The 17,179-nt window shown below is 38.1% G+C and overlaps 1 protein-coding gene across 6 annotated transcripts in view; it reads left to right on the forward strand.

Annotated features, from left to right (window-relative positions):
• LOC135200308 (hematopoietic prostaglandin D synthase-like) overlaps positions 1-17,179 on the forward strand; it is a 533,645-nt gene that overhangs the window by 490,802 nt on the left and 25,664 nt on the right. For 3 of the 6 annotated variants that reach the window (XR_010311255.1, XM_064228852.1, XM_064228851.1), the window contains exon 2: positions 693-1,586. Coding sequence is in view for 5 of the 6 variants with exons in the window: in XM_064228852.1 (XP_064084922.1) it covers positions 1,451-1,586 (136 nt within the window). In the remaining variant the exon portion in view is untranslated. The remainder of the gene's footprint in view (positions 1-692; positions 1,587-17,179) is intronic. The other 3 variants (XM_064228854.1, XM_064228855.1, XM_064228853.1) reach the window with 2 other exon arrangements.

Genomic DNA, 17,179 nt, shown 5'->3' on the forward strand with positions numbered 1-17,179 from the left:
TCCTTTCAACTCCCGTCTGGGTAGGTCATTTTCGTGCCAATGGTGTTGTGTTTTTTTGTCTTTTTTGCTTTTATATATGTATATTTTTAAATGAGTTAACATTTGTAAATAAGTGATTTTAGTTATATTTTACATTTTATTATAAGTGTTTTTATGATTAATTATTAAGAATCAACTCGCTGTATTTCAGCCTTGAAAATGCAACAATGTAGTTGTGAAACGTCGGCATCAGCAATAAACCTTCAATTATATCGAATGCCTTTCCCTGGAAGCCTACAAGTATGATTCCGAAAGCTGCAGCTCAATTTTTTTAATATATATATATATATATATATATATATATATATATATATATATATATATATATATATACACATACATATACATATATGAACTGTATGTGTATGTATATATATTTTATGAATATGGCTAAGATTATAAGTTCTTATTTATCTATCTATATATAAATATAATTTGTGTGTATATGTATAAATTTTATGGGTATGTATATTATATAAATAAAGATTCTGAGTAATTTTCTGTTGATGTACATGGCAGTGGCTTGTATTTGCTAACCATCCAGATATTTTTCAATGAAGAAGCTTCATTTCATGTTGTTTTTGTTAGAAAGATATTTTATTTTTTACACCATTTTCAAAATATCTAATAAATATTAATCTCCTCTTTTGCAGGTGAACATTGGTATGGGAACGAGTCTCTCTGGAACCACGAACGTCAACCTCTGTAGTCCTTTGGTCCAAGTCGATAGAAATTAAGAAAAAAAAATTACCAAAGGTCTTCGAGGAATTCGTTTAAAACTGAACATTATTGATTTCACGTGTAAAAAAAAAGGTCGTCTGGAGACGCACAAGGTAAAGAAGACGGACTTTGGAAAGTGGAATAGTAAATTGGATTAAAAAATATGTTTCAGCTATTGACTTAGAGAACTGAGGAGAAATCAAGTTGGAGCCAGAAAAGCTGTGTAGAAATCTCGCTCCATATTACGCGGAAGTTTGCGCGCAGTTAATGTTCTTTGGAAGTTAGGGAAGTTGGAGTTTAGTTGGCGAAATTAAATGATTAAATTCTTTATACTTTGCTTTCAGAAAGTGAGGGTTATGTTAAGTGCTGGGTCGAAGACTTGAGTGTTTGTAAGAGAAATAGCGAAGGAAAAATGAGACATTAAACTGATGTTTTCCTTTGATAGAAGAAAATAGTCGATTACTTGAGAGCTGACATAGAAAATAGGAACGACAAACTTTTCACTCTTGAGTTGAGATAAATTAATGTGAACAAGTTTATTTAAAGTTAAAGGGAAAGATAAGAACACAAAAAAAAGATAACGGAACAAGGAAAGCAACTCAAAGAGTGAAAACAGACCAGGAAATAAAAAAAAAGGCGTGAAAATAACCGAGAACTGAAAGAGATAGAAAGACGCAGCCGGACACACACGATGCCTCAGTACAAACTGAAGTACTTCAACCTGAGGGGGAGGGGGGAACCCGTCCGCTGGGTCTTGGCAGCCGCTGACCAGCCCTACGAGGACATCCGCTTCTCCAGGGAGACCGAGTGGCCCTTCAAGAAACCAGGTGAGTTTGGCCTTGGTCGGGTGGTGTGGTGGCACAGTTGTGAGAAGGTCTTGGTTGTCGGGAGAGGGATTAGATGGAGATGAGGAGTCCCTTGATAGGCGAACCCCTTTCGTTCCTTTTACTGTATCTCCTTTCAAATTCGTTCTTCCATCTTACTCTCCACCCTCTTCTAACAGTTGATTCATGGTGCAGCTGCTGCGAGGCTTCCTCCTGTTACACCTTCGTAACCCTTTACCCTCAGTTTTCCTTTCAGCGCTGAATGACCTCATAGGTCCCAGCGCTTGGCCTTCGGCCCGAATTGTATACTATTCTATTCTCTATTCTTTTTGTTATGTCACATCCATGATATTATGTACGGTTTTGAGATTTGTTAACTAATAAGAGTTAATTGTTCCTGAATTCGTCTACAGGATGCCAGAATACATTCGTGTGTTTTCTGTAGAAAAATGCAGCTAAACAGATGATGTGGAGTTCGATGACTTCACATATACTGGGTTAGAAGCCATATGAAGGTAGATCTTGTGACTAAGATATATGTAATACAAATAGGTATTTTATGTTTGTAGTTGAAGATGTTAAGTTGAAAAACAGCAAGTATTATATCATTTTGGGTTAATTCGTTGATATAAAGAGGCAGGAAAGAGAATTCTCTTGAAACTAATCTAGTCTTGGAAAGTTTACAAATTCACAGAATCAAAAAACAAAAAACCATGAAGCATCACGATTAGAAATGACAAAATGGGAACGTAAATCAGTACATAAGACATCACATGAAACAAAGAGTAAATCATGAAAAAATAAATAAATAACAAAATATAAAATAAAGCGCAGCCGGTATTGTCGGAATTCCCGAGACATCAAAATGAGCAATGGCACCGCGTTGTAGAATCTTCTTTTGTGGTGGCTGATGATTATGCTAATGAGAGCAGATTTCATTTTAATGAGCAGAGAGAACCTCCTTTGAGACAAGGGCTTCAGATCTTGAAGGATTGCCAAGAATTTGGGTCGGCAGCAATTCACAAAGCTCCTAGGGAGGCTTCGCGAAACTCTGTCATTCATTACTGTTATTGTTTTAATTATTGTGGTCGGTGATGAGGATTGTGTTGGTGGACATTATTATTATTATTATTATTATTATTATTATTATTATTATTATTAGCTGTACCCGGCCACGCATTGTTGTGGCTCAGTCTGGTTATATGGAAAAGAAAGACGAGAAAGCTCTCTCTCTCTCTCTCTCTCTCTCTCTCTCTCTCTCTCTCTCTCTCTTCTCTCTCTCCTACTCTCTTTACTCTCTCTTTCTCTCTCCAACCATCACGGTACCTTTCCCTCTTTCTTCACACTAATACCGAACTCTCTCTCTCTCTCTCTCATCTCTCTCTCTCATCTCTCTCTCTCTCTCTCTCACACACACACACACACACACACACGACCTCTACTCTCTCTCTCTTCCTCTTCCTCTGATTCTCTCTCTGTCAACCCCCATCGCAAACTCCACCCTCTTTGATGTCATTGATGTTTACCCTATAGTATTCTTTTCCAAATGATAAGTCATATGTATACAGAAATTATGGATGATAAATTCTTAAAGTAACCAAGTCTACAGGCATAACCAGCTCCGTTTCACGGGCGGAACCAGCTCCGTTTCAGAGAATCCCTTCTCACCCCTATCCCCTTCGTAGGGGGGAGGTAGGATGAAACCCCATTATAAAAACACACTCGTATTCGAATGCAATGGTGTGTCACGATTTCTAAGCGATCGGTGAAGAACTTTTGGAGATTTAAGATTTTGAACAAACGAACAGTTACATTTATATATATTATATATATATATATATATGCATATATATATATATGCATATACATATATCATATATATATGTATATATGTATGTATGTATGTATGTATATATATACATATACATATGTACATATATTGATAAAAGAATGATAGCGAAATTTATTTGGAAGTGAAGGACCTTCATAGCGAGGGAGTCCGAGATTCAGTGACAGATAGAGATGAACAGGGTGTTGGCTTAGCTGCGTTTGACACGCTGCTGGTGAGTCCTCTGCGCAGACGACTGAAGCGGTTGATGCTGTGGAAGTTTTCTGCACAGGGAGTTTCTTCCATAGCTCAGTAATTAAAAGTAAGGATGTGGCAGTGTGTGCTGAATTTTTTCCCTAGATTGGCTACCTTTTAGGAGAAGGATTTTAGTACAAAAACGTCATATATTGTGTGTGTGTGTGTGTGTGTGTATATATATATATATATATATATATATATATATATAATATTATATATATATATATATCTATATATATATATATATATATATATATATATATATATAAATATATATCTATATATGCTTTAAAATCACAGTAGATGCACGTGACTTCATCAAATAAGCGAATACCACAGGAAAATGATAGTAAGAAATCCAAGCGCTTTCGTCTTTACTAAGACATTGTCAAGGAACGAATGAAATACAATTGGAGAGAAAGTTCTCAGGTACACAACAAGATCAAGAATACCAGATGGTTAATTGTCAAAAGGGTAAAAATTAAAGAGATAATCCATGATTATCGGATATCACACGGTCACAAACCTAAACATAGATTTAACCCTAACAGAAACTACAAACTATCCGTACAGTCCAAAACATGTAAAAACAGAATGTATTAATTTTGTTGCTTATATTTATTTAAAACTTTTTTCATTATGAAGGCATCAAGTTTAAATAAACCAAGACTTAAATTTAGAACATTTCCATTATTTGACTTGATAAAACAAGATTCAATGATATTCCTTTTAACTGTGTCATTACGTGGGATTAAGGCTCTTGCTTGACTCCAGTTAATAGGATGATCTAAATCTCTCATATGTACGAATAATGCATTCGATATTTGCCCAGTTCTCACAGAATATTGGCGCGGTTTGAGACGTTGTGAAAGAGATTTACCGGTTTGTCCGTAGTAGACTTTATCACACTTTTTGCAAGGAATTTTATATATGCAGCCTGGAAGATCTTTAGGAAAATTTATCACTAGACTCTTGACATTTATTATTACTGAAGACAACATTCATGTTAAAAAGCTTTAAAATTCTAGGAATGTCTCTTTAATTTTTACCCTTTTGACAATTAACCATCTGGTATTCTTGATCTTGTTGTGTACCTGAGAACTTTCTCTCCAATTGTATTTCATTTGTTCCTTGACAATGTCATAGTAAAGACGAAAGCGCTTGGATTTCTGACTATCATTTTCCTGTGGTATTGTTCGCTTATATATATATATATATATAATATATATATATATATATAGATATATATTATATATATATATATATATATAATATATATATATAATGTTTACATGCATAGCCACTTATACATGACGTATATTAGCCTTTAATGATATACCTAGGCATTCATGTTACTACATTTATGCATAGCCTACGTTCATATATTGCAATAACGATAAAAATGTGACGGTGGGTTTATGAAGTTTCGCATAATGAGAAACGTGATAGAATGTTACCCTTGATAATAAAGTAAAAAAAAGGGGGGGGGGGAGGGGGTTGGGGTGGTTGGGGGGAAGATAGTTAATCTACCACCCAAAACTCATCTGCTCTCTAACATCTACCGGGGTTACGGCGCAGTGATCAAAGAAGTCATTTCGGCTCCTTGAATACTCGAGAGATGAGGAAGAAGACTGAGAGAATAGAAAATGTTGTCGTTCTGCTCCCTCTTGTTTCCCGCCTTTTCCTATTTTATTCGACGCTACTTGGCTTGTTTTCTAAGCGTCACCTACTCAGAGGTGCTAGTACTATACCCTCTTATTTCGCTTTTTTTTTCTCTCTTATTTTATTCTGTGCTACTTTGGTTTGTATCTAAGCGTCACCTACTCGGAGGTGCTAGTACTAAACACCGTTTGGTAGATGTACTGAAGTAGACGCCTCACTAGGATATCGTTTATTGTTTTTATTGAAATAATTTGTCGACCACCCAATATAGAAATGGGTGCATATAAAACTTTGATCCCCGAGGGGCTAGTACTAAACACGGCGTCCTATGGAGCTTCCGCCATGTTTCTTTTTCTTCTTATTCAGCGGTGTAGAATTGAATCGTCAGTTCTCAAGAGGTAGGGGAAGTATTGTGGAATAGAATAGCAAGATATTTGGGTAAGAGTTGAATTCAATTCGTCCAGGGTTAGCTGAATTCTTGTCATTGGCCGATGAAATATAAAGAGATGTGACAGGTGTGTGTGTGTGTGTGTGTGTGTGTGTGTGTGTGTGTGTGTGCGCAGAAAGGGTTATGGAGCCTTGTTTGTTTTGAAACCTGATTCCTCCCCTATGCCGTTACAATGTACAATTTTTATTTATTTTTTAACTCCGTAGTCTTTTAATATTGTTATTTTTAGGGCTACGGAGTCACAAATCAATTCCTTCATTGCTCTGGAGGAAGGTAAAAATGCATAGAGGAAAAAATACGGAGAATTGGCAATTGGAGGAAAGGGAAGAAGAGACGTTGGACAGGGAGAGGTTAAATTGTATTACGATAAACGAATGAAAACGAAACGAAGTGGAAAAAGGTCAGGCGCAGAGGACGAGGAGCTGGAGGAGGGGTTGAATAATCATGTGAGATTCTTGAACGAATGGGGACAAGAAAATAAATTCACTAGTTTTAGAGTAGAACAGTATTCAGTGGAAATTACTTTTCGTTGCATGACCTCTAGACAAGACTTCAAAGAAGTAGCCTTTAGTGATAGTTTCATTGCATTGTGCTCAGTGAGGAATAGTGAAAATGTTTACGATGCACATTAAAATTCATGTGGAAATGTTCGTATATATAAAATGCCCATTTTCCACAGCAGCTGATTGAGGAAATTTCTTTGTAATCTTTGCTAGATGTATAAAGGTCGATGTTTTTTCCTAATATTTGGTACAACTTGTTCGTGTATGTTTTTATTATTATTCCAGTTTGGAAACGGTTTTTCTTTCTGTTTGTACAATCTCTGCTTCTCTGTTGTTACGTTTTCCCCGTAGGGAGTTAGTGCCGTCAGTGCACCTTATGCGGTGCACTGTAGGTAATACTCAAGTTTCTTTGCAGCGTCGCTTCAGCTAGCTGTAACCCCTTTCATTCCTTTTACTGTACCTCCGTTCATATTCTCATTCTTCCCTCTTGCTTTCCACCCTCTCTTTACGATTTTTTCAACATTATTTTCATCGTGAGTGACCTCATTGGTCCCAGTGTTTGGCCGTGGTCTAAATTTGAAATCCAACTCAATTAAATTCTCTCTGCCACGCTTACCTTGTCATACCAACTGCTCCCTCCCTCTCCCCCCCCCCCCCCCCCCCACCCCCCCCCCCCCCACCCCCAGATGGTTTAAGGGATTTCATTCATACTTGCCAAGATATTCATGAAGGGAGGTCGTCTGTCTCCCTTTCTGCCACACTTAATTATCATACTTGGTGCAAAGTTAGACCATATTTCATAAATACGTATGAAATTAAATTGTTTTTCTGTGGATTTTGCAGTAATAGGAATTATTATAGTATACTCACATCAACCGTGCATTTGGCGTCTAGGTCAGTCCCTTACGACGCTCCTGATTGGCTGTTGATAAGCCAATTACAGGGCTGGAAACTCTCAGTCTCTCGAGAGATCACAGATGGGCAGGATGTGTGTTCCACCTCTCCTGAGGGATACGTCTGTCAGGAGAGTTGGAACATACATACTGCCTATGTGAATTCTCTCGAGAGACTGAGAGATTCCAGCCCTGCGATTAGCTTATCAACAGCCAATCAGGAGCGTTGTAAGGGACTGACTGACCTAGACGTCAAAATGCGCGGTTGATGTGAATCTACCATAGCGACTTACCGTAAATAGTTTAAATTGCTCTTAATTCATTATCATACTTAATGATTTATGTGTGTGTGTTTGTGAGAGTATATTATATATTTATTTATTTATTTATTTATTTATTTTTTACTTTATTGACTGTATTCCATTTAGCTTATGCTTGCGAATATTATTATTCAAAGTTACCTTTAATCATCGCAATATCAGTGAAAGCATCATGTTATAGCTGACGAATCAGAATATGCTGCCTTAACACGATATGACAGCAATAAATTTTTGCCCCGTTTCCTAAACTTCCATACGGCGAGCTATAAAACTTTCTTCGAAAGTTGAGAAAATTTTAGTCTCAAGTTTTAATGATGCGAAGAAGACATTTCTTATTTTATTGGCCCAAACCCTGTCGCTCTATTTCAATCAATTTATGCTGACGTTGAAACCCACGACTGGTGTCAGCACTTGACTTGTCTTTCTGTAGACATTATATGTAGTTTTGATAGCTATTTAGGTCATTTATTGTTGGATATTGCTATTTTGGTGTGGTAATATACTATCGCTTTTTTTTATCAGACTGAAGTAAGTATAACATGTGTGTAATGAATGGCAGAAGGCACCCAATCATGTACCGTCTCTCTCTCTCTCTCTCTCTCTCTCTCTCTCTCTCTCTCTCTCTCTCTCTCTCTCTCTCACTTACAATACTCAGACACAAGACAGTACATACAGATAACATGTCGAGTGCTCCCAAGGTGACAAGAATATTTTTTATTTGAAAAAAACTGATTTACAGAAAGTTAATTTCACCCCCACTGAATCGTATTAAATTTTGAAATTGTACTGCTTCTCGTTTACCTACTGAGGACATTTTATGCTTCTGGAACTAATAGCATGTGACATAGTACGAGCATACTCAATATACGTCATTATTTGTACTTTGAAATTAACTGAAATAAATATGCTTTACAATTTTCACTGGTACAATGGTTAGTGTCTTGGCATGCCACTCAGATGTCGAGGATCCGCCCCTCCCCCAGGCCGATGATAAATCACTGGCTCTGTATCATGATCAGTTACTGCTGCAGTGTGGGGTCTGCGGTGGGAGGTTGAAACTAATATTCTTTGGAAGCTTGAATTTCAAGTCAGTGGCCCCTTTGGCGTGCTTGTTCTCCTTGAATAGGTTTCATCTGCTCATCTACTGAGATAAAGATAATATTGAATACTCACAGACTCAGGGAAACTATGATGACCCAGCTTTCATCTTTATTCCAAGACATTCCCCTACTTTTGTACTAATATAGAAGAGGTATTGGGTTCCTCGTTGCACAAGTGGGTTACGTGCTCGCCTACCGATTTGGTAGTCCGAGTTCGCTTCCTCTCTCTGCCAACGCGGAATCAGAGGAATTTATTTCTGGTGATTAGAAATTCATTTCTCGATATAATGTGGTTCCAATCCCACAATAAGGTGTAGGTCCCGTTGCTAAGTAACCAGTTGGTTTCTAGCCACAAAGATATCTAATCCGTCGAGCCAGCCCAAGGAGAGCTGTTAATCAGCTCAATGGTCTGGTTATACTAAGATAGACTTAACTTAGAAGAGGTATTTACCCCAAATCCGCTGAAAAATCGTAAGTCCACTTAAGTCCTATTTCTTGACAATATAACTTGATATACTTAGTTCAATACATAATTTTATATAGTTATTTATTTACAAAATGTACCCATATCAACATTGACACTAAAATCGAATATATACAGATATCCAAAGATGAAGTCCCATACCCCTAGCATGTGCCCCAAGGGGTATGGATAGCCTCTGTTAAGAACCCCTGAGATAAACGTTAAGTAGACTGCTTTTATGACTGTATAGCCCCAGCATGTAGTTCTCATACCCCCAAGTGGTATGGATACCCCCCGTTAAGAACCTCTTGAGATAAACGTTGAGTGCTTTTACTATGACTGAGAGAGATAATTACCTGTTATGCTTACCATACTTTCCTTCTCCCTTAGCTCCCCTTCCGGCTCTCCCTTCTTCTCCTTCCCTCCCCCGTACACTCCCTCCCTCCCTCCCTCCCTCCCTCACTCACTAATTCAAGTGTATACCAACAGAACAGCGTCCATTAAGATAAATCTTTATTGGGCAGGGCATAGACTTTCCTCTCTCTCTCTCTCTCTCTCTCTCTCTCTCTCTCTCTCTCTCTCTCTCTCTCTGTACAATTTAATATGTCACGTAAAACACTCGTACAACAACATTTGCTTATATGAGCGTGATTTATCGTGAAATTCTCTCACTCTACGTTTCTTGAAAAAGTAAAAAATCCAAACGCAGTTATAATCATTTGCTTTTCAAAAGAAGACTCGTATCTATCGTTCTTTCCATTGAACTCATTAACTACATTCGTTGTGATATGAAGAGGGCATTTTTTAATTCATTTTTTATACGCAGTTACACACCCGAGCTGCCTTATTGCTGAATGTTACGTGAATTACAAAGAATATATATATATATATATATATCTCCTTCCCTTGTTTTTTTTATGTATCTGTTCCTTGGAAAGGTAGAAAAAAGATAAAAATGTATATTTATATTAATAAATTTTGATGGTTACCAATATACATCCAACAACGGAATATAGCTGAATGGAAATAGTAGATTCACATCAGCCCTGCATTTGATGTCTAGGCCAGTCCCTTACGACGCTCTCCTGATTGGCTGTTGATAAGCCAATCACAGTGCTGGAAACTCTCAGTCTCTCTAGAGAGTTCATATAGACAGGATGTATGTTCCACCTCTTCTGAGGGATACTTTTGAAAGACCTATCCCTCAGGAGAGGAGGAACATAAATCCTGCCTATGTGAACACTTGAGAGAGACTGAGAGTTTCCACCCCTGTGATTGGCTTATCAACAGCCCATCAGGAGCGTCGTAAAGGACTAGCCTAGACATCAAATACACCGGTGATGTGAGTCTATTACTAGAGTACAACCGTGTAGAGCTTGAAAGATTAGGAGACATTATCACAATAGCATTTCCGGATTCAATGACAATGTCCTTCACGCTCTTCACCTTATTCCAGACTTTCATCCAGAAGTCTCGTTTCTCACATCCTGTTCTGTTCTCTTTATCCGTCTTCGCCACTGCTGCTGCTGCTGCTGTGTAATAGGAATGGAATGTAGAATGTTGCCCCAGGGCCAAGCATTGGGACCTATGAAGTCGTTCAGGGCTGAAGTTGACAGTAAAAGGTGTGAAAGGTGTAACAGGAGGAAAACCTCAAAGCAGTTGCACTGCGAATCAATTGTTAGGAGAGGGTGGCTAGCAAGATGGAATAGAGAGAGAATATGAACGGAGGTACGTTAAAAGGAATGAAAGGGGTTGCAGCTAGGGGCCGAAGGGATGCTGCAAAGAACCTTAAGTAATGCCTACAGTGCACAGCGTGAGTACTGTACAATGACGGCGCTAATCCTCTATAGTGTGCTGCTGTTGTGACTTTATCGGTATCTCAATCGCTTGAACTGGAATTTGAGACGTTTAATGTATTATTTTCAGAATGTTGGCTTAAGTTTAAACAAGGATGCAATGCTATTGGAAAAAAAAACTATTTTGAATAGGCTTATGATGACTCGGAATAACAATGTTCCTCACACTTCAACAATAACGGTATATACGGTTGTCGGGGATTTACCTTCCACGCGAGAGACGACAGTTAAGTTGATTAGTTCTGAAGAACAGGGATAATATTTCACATATATCCTCGAAATATTATAAAAATAATTACTAAATGGCAACTTTAAATGTTCTCGAAATGTTTTTAAAAATGACTATTTGGCAACTTTGAACGTTCCCGGAATGTCCTAAATAACTTACTATTTAGCAACTTTAAACATTCCCGAAATGTTTTTAAAAATTACTATTTGGCTACTTTGAATGTTCCCGAAATGTCTAGAAAAATTAATAATGGCAATTTTCAACGTTCCCGAAATTTCTTTAAAAAAAATACTATCTGGCAACTTTGAACGTTCCAGAAATGTCATAGAAAATTACTATTAGGCAACTTTAAATATTCTGAAATTTCACAAAAATACTATTTGGCAACTTTAAACAATCCCGAAATGTCATATAAAGTACTATTTGGCAACTTTAAACTTTCCCGAAATGTCATAAAAATTACTATTCGGCAACTGCAAATGTTCCAGAAATGCCCTAAAAATTACTATTTGGCAACTGTAAACGTTCCCGAAATTTCCTAAGAAAATTACTATTTGGCAACTTTAAACGTTCCCGAAATGTCCTAAAATAATGAATATTTAGCAACTTTAAAACGTTCCCGAAATTTCATTTAAAATACTGTTCGGCAACTTGAAACATTCCTTATAAGTTAATTAACGCCTCTTTTTACCTCCCGATCTCCAATCTGAACATTTCAGCTGTGTGAAATATTTTAAATAACCTCAATAACCTCTCGTTACCCACCAATCATTCCTATGTAAATGGTGTATAGAAAAAAAACCTACGTCATTTTTGAAAGAGCATTCTTTATTCCATGGTGAACATAAAACCTGCATTTATACGATAAATCCAAATTATGTATTACGTAAAAATCTGGAAATTCCTCGTGAATAAAATCTGGGTTAACCTCGAAAACTGGTCGATAACAGTTAAAACATTTATAACCCTCGTTATAGGGTTGCGAGTTTAGACACGTCGGCTAAATCTCTGTTGACGATGACTGGGGGTTTCGGAGGTATCACTGTCCTCCTAGGGAAATGCACTCAGGGGGACTTTATGTAAAGTATGCGAGGACTGATTTGTAAATCTTTAATATCGTCCAGTGTTACTCATATTCTTCTCGATCTTTCTCGCATCCCTGAATAATGTATATTTATACCGCTACAACTGCTAGGGTCGTTAACATTTTCTTATAACTTCTTCAATACCCGCAGCTGCTTTTTAGCTGCCATTGATGAATAACTTGATATTCGGTCTCAGTTGTTATGTTAGTCCTGATGTGTAAGATGTCAGGTGTGGTAGCTGCAAGGTCTACCAGTAAATAACCGTAGCCTACTGATGACGAGATAGGGCCATCTTATATATCTCGGAGAAGTCATCTCCCTTTCGACGTCTGAAAGTTCCTGTTAGACCGACATCCCTATTCTTCATTAGAATGTTATGGGAGCAGTTCAGACTTGATACTTCTACTGAATACTTCTGCTGAATTTACCGGGAAATGCAGAAAATACGTGCAAGATAAGGAGGGGTTATGGCTCGGTTTCTGGAGGGACCTCGACACACTGCTGATGAGCCTTCTGTGTAGGTGTATTAAGCCAAATATTGAAATTTTATCGCATGGGAGGTTCATACACTGTTCAATAGTGAAAGCCTAATGTAACAGGCACCATTTTCTGTTGTTTTTCTCCTTGGAGCCAGTAGCCCCTGTCAAGGGAAGTCGCTAGATGTGACAAAATTGAAAATGGGGCCAAACGAGACGTGTTTACATGTTCAGTTTGAAGCTTACGTATAAATAGAGAGAGAGAGAGAGAGAGAGAGAGAGAGAGAGAGAGAGAGAGAGAGAGAGAGAAAAGGAGTTAATCACGATCTTCTTAAAAGGAACCGAAATTCACCCGGATGATGGGAATCTCCCCAAGTAATTTCGTCGAAAACTTCGTCGTCGAAGAAGTTTACGAAACATTTCCAACTTTCATTTTAAAAGGAAATTAAAGAGTCCTTCCCGTCGCAGGGAATGAAAGTTAGATGAATACAGAATATCTTTTATTTTTTCTTCTGCCCTTCTGTAATCGATCGGTTTGCCAAGGAACTCGTACGTCGAAGATGATTAGCAAAAGCAAAAAGTTTTCTGGTATTACCGTTTATCCTATTTTGTGTAGCAATAAACTTAAGTGTATATTAGTTTAGGAGGGCCATATTACACTTTATTAAGGGAATATAAAGAGGAAATGCAAAGAGTTCCTCATTATGGAAGTAAATGGTACCGAAGCAAATGTATTAGGGATGCGAAAAATCCGCATATATAGTATATTCATCAGGTATTGTATAAGTAAATACGACATTGGGGAATATATTTGAATAGATTATCCAAGAGAGAAAACAAGTGAAAAATGCGCCGAAGAAGTCGGGTTTTCTGTACAGCGTTTAATGCTGTATGACCCGCGACCCACAAAACTTTCAGCCACAAGCATTTAGTGGCCTGTCATATAGCGTTACCAGATGCACGATCGTGGCTAAATTTATCCATAAATACAATAAAAACCACTGAGGCTAGAGGGCTACAATTTGTTATGTTTGATTGCTGGAAGGTGGGTGATCGACATACCAATTTGCAGCCTCTAGCCTCAGTAGTTTTTTAAGATTTGAGGGCGGACAGGAAAAGTGCGGACGGACAGACAAATAGCCATCCCAAAAGTTTTCTTTTACAGAAAACTAACACTGTCATTTTTCCCTGCGAAAGTAGGCTGCAATCTTTATACGATTGATAGACATTTGTTGGTTTATGCTGTAAATGTTTCGAAAAATTACATACAGATTTTGAGAGAAGTATGGAGAGTGACGTAAGGTCAGAATGAGAAAAACAAGGCCTGTGTGGTTATTATTATTATTAATTATTGCTATTATTATTATTATTATTATTATTATTATTATTATTATTATTATTACTTATTATTATTATTATTCAGTAGATGAAACCCATTCACTTGGAACAGGCACACGGGCCGTTGACTTGAAACTTAAGCCTCCAAACAATGTTGGTTTCAACCTCCCACCGCAGACCCCACACAGCAGCAGTAACTGACCATGACATAGAGCCAGTGATTTTTCATCGGCGTGCGGGAAACGCGAACCTGCGACTTCTGAGTGGGACACCACGACTCTAACCACCAGACCAGCGGACCAGCAAAATTAACAGAACAGAAATGGAACCCCGTAAGATTATGTTACTAAGAAAGATGAGGAATATCAATTTAGTAGGACAAAATAAAGAATTTACGTAGCATCGCCAAGACCCAAGAATAGCGATTCCCAAATCAGATTAGGTCCTCGGCATGACACGAAGTAAATTGAATAGGATCAGAAGGATTGGGCTGGAAGGAAGGAAGCGTCGGCCAGGAGGGAGAGATAGGAGGAACCAGGGCCGACCAAGGACCCGGGTGGGCGGAGGGGGGGATTTGAGTAGGAATGAAGGTTTAGTCCTACGAGTGAGGCGATTGTGACGATAGAAAGTTTTTGTTGTGCAGTTTAGGTTCAGCTCTCTCTCTCTCTCTCTCTCAATTTTTTTATAGTAACTACGGTGTGTTCGTTTTCACACATACATATATGTGTGTGTAATAATAATGAATATATATATATATATATATCTATATATATATATATATATATATTATATATGTGTGTGTGTGTGTGTGTGTGTGTGTGCGTGTGTGTGTAAACAAAAGTGGCAGTTTACTAAAAAAATATATATAGTAAAATGCAGTAACATGTATATATATATATATATACACGCACACATTAAGCTACAAATGTTGTTTAATATGGAATTCGCGCCATTGCTGGAATATCCCCGATAGGGAGTTATCACCGAAGGGGAATTTTTAAAGTGATGAAGTGAATGGTACTGAAGCGTCTCGAACTCTGGACACAGTACCTCTTCCACACAGTACTCAAGTCGTTGGAAAGGTACTGTGTCTCGAGTTCGATATTGAGTCGAGCTGAATATGGAATTTAGGCCAAAGGCCAAGCACTGGGACCTAAGAAGTCATCCAGCGCTGAACGGCAACAATTGACAGTAAGAGCTTTGAAATGTGTAACAGGAGGAAAACCTCAAAGCAGTTGCACTATGAATCAAATGTTAGTAGAGGTTGGAAAGTAAGATGGAGGAGAATACGAAAGTAGGTACAGTAAAAAGAGCGAATGGGGTTGCAGCTACGGGCCGAAGGCATGCTGCAAGGAACCTTAAGTAATGCCTACAGTGCACCGCTTGAGGTCCACTGACGGCACTACCTCCCTACGGGGGGAATTCGATATTAAACCACATTTGTAGCTATGGGAATATATATAAACTACGGTGTAATGAAAAAATTCATATATATATATATATATATAGTATATATATATATATATATATATATTATATATATATATATATATATATATATATATTATATGTGTGTGTTTGTTTGTTTGCTTGCTTGCTTGCTTGCTTGTTTGTTAAAAGCGAATAACATCAGGTACTTTAGCTCGCATCAACAGTCCCCAATCGATCGCCTGCTCGGTTTTTTTTTTTTTTCGTCCGGGTTGAATCCAGATTCATCCTGTTCATTTTCGTTTGCGTGAAATTCCGACTGAATCAACCCAGGTGGCTCATTTAGCCTTGAAATGATTTATTCAGTCCATTTTTACGTCCACTTGCTTCCGGACCGAAGTCGCTCAGAAGAAGACATATTATGCACGAGTATCGCTCGCAGAAAGTATATGATAATATGCTGATTAGAATGTACTACATACTATTGTAACATACCATTAAATATGACTATCCTTCTATGTAGTTTATATATAGATACTATATGCACACACACACACACACACACACACACACACACATATATATATATATATATATATATATATATATATATATATATATATATATATATATATATTGTTACGTATGAGCCTGGCCTTGAAAGGACTCCGATACGTAAACAGGAAAAGTTAAGGGAGAACAAAGTGAATTGCTTGAACTTACCGTAAGAAAGGATTTAAAGTGAACATTTACTCTAGAGGAAAGGTCGCCAGAAACTCAGCTAAATACTTTACAGCTATTTATTTACAAGAGGCTCGTACTGGCCTGGAGAAAAGTAAATGCAACTGGTCCCCACATGGACTAATAATATCTCTCAAGTGAATGATAGCTGGCGCAAGATGAGATTCACGGGATAAAGCTGTTTCGAAATCTTGCGGTAATGCAACACTTGCGGGCAGACAGACTTGACACGTGGCTCAGGGAATCTGGAAAAGGATCCCAGATTACACAAGATAAAAGAAAAATGACTTCTTGCACAAGTTACGGATATTCAGTTCTCTAACACTGGGGCAAAGGAACCCTAATTGTTCACTGAGGTGTGCACTGAAGACTTAGTCTTTAACAAGTCACAAGGGGGAGCACGTGGCCCGATGAGGACAAAGGGCTTTTGATGTAGGAGGGATAAAAGTGAGACTTAAAATGAAATTAGCAAGAGTCGTATGGTAGTAAAAGGTGCTGGTTTGGAGTTTACACTTTTAGACGTACCTGGATGCCATGTTCAGTGTGGACCTTTGTGGAAAAGTGTGGCGTCCGGCTGGGTCTCAGATTTGGGCGCGCCAATAACGCCGTTAGGCTTAAGTGTGGGAGGCTGGCTGGCTGGACATCCGTCCTAGGTCGCGACTGCAGTCGAACTGAGAGAGATACTGGTTCTCTTGGAATCACGGGGCTTCCATATACCGCCTCGGGCACTGCCTGAAAGCGTACACAACAACCAGCAAATTGGGAAGGAAAATAGGTCTTATTGTAGAGGTCCCTAAACTCCATCTCGAGGCCTAGCTACTCTTGTGACTTGCCTCTCTTACCATAAGCTTCCGTCAGACCGGAAATTCCTCCCTAGCCTTCCTACGACATGCTCTCTCCCAACATCAGTTGCTTTAGGAGAAGGCATGGCTGCTTCTTTTATAACTACCATTAATTAAAAACTGCTG

This window comes from Macrobrachium nipponense, chromosome 26 (genome assembly GCF_015104395.2).
Source record: "Macrobrachium nipponense isolate FS-2020 chromosome 26, ASM1510439v2, whole genome shotgun sequence".
In the NCBI taxonomy this organism is placed as follows: Eukaryota; Metazoa; Arthropoda; class Malacostraca; order Decapoda; family Palaemonidae; genus Macrobrachium; species Macrobrachium nipponense.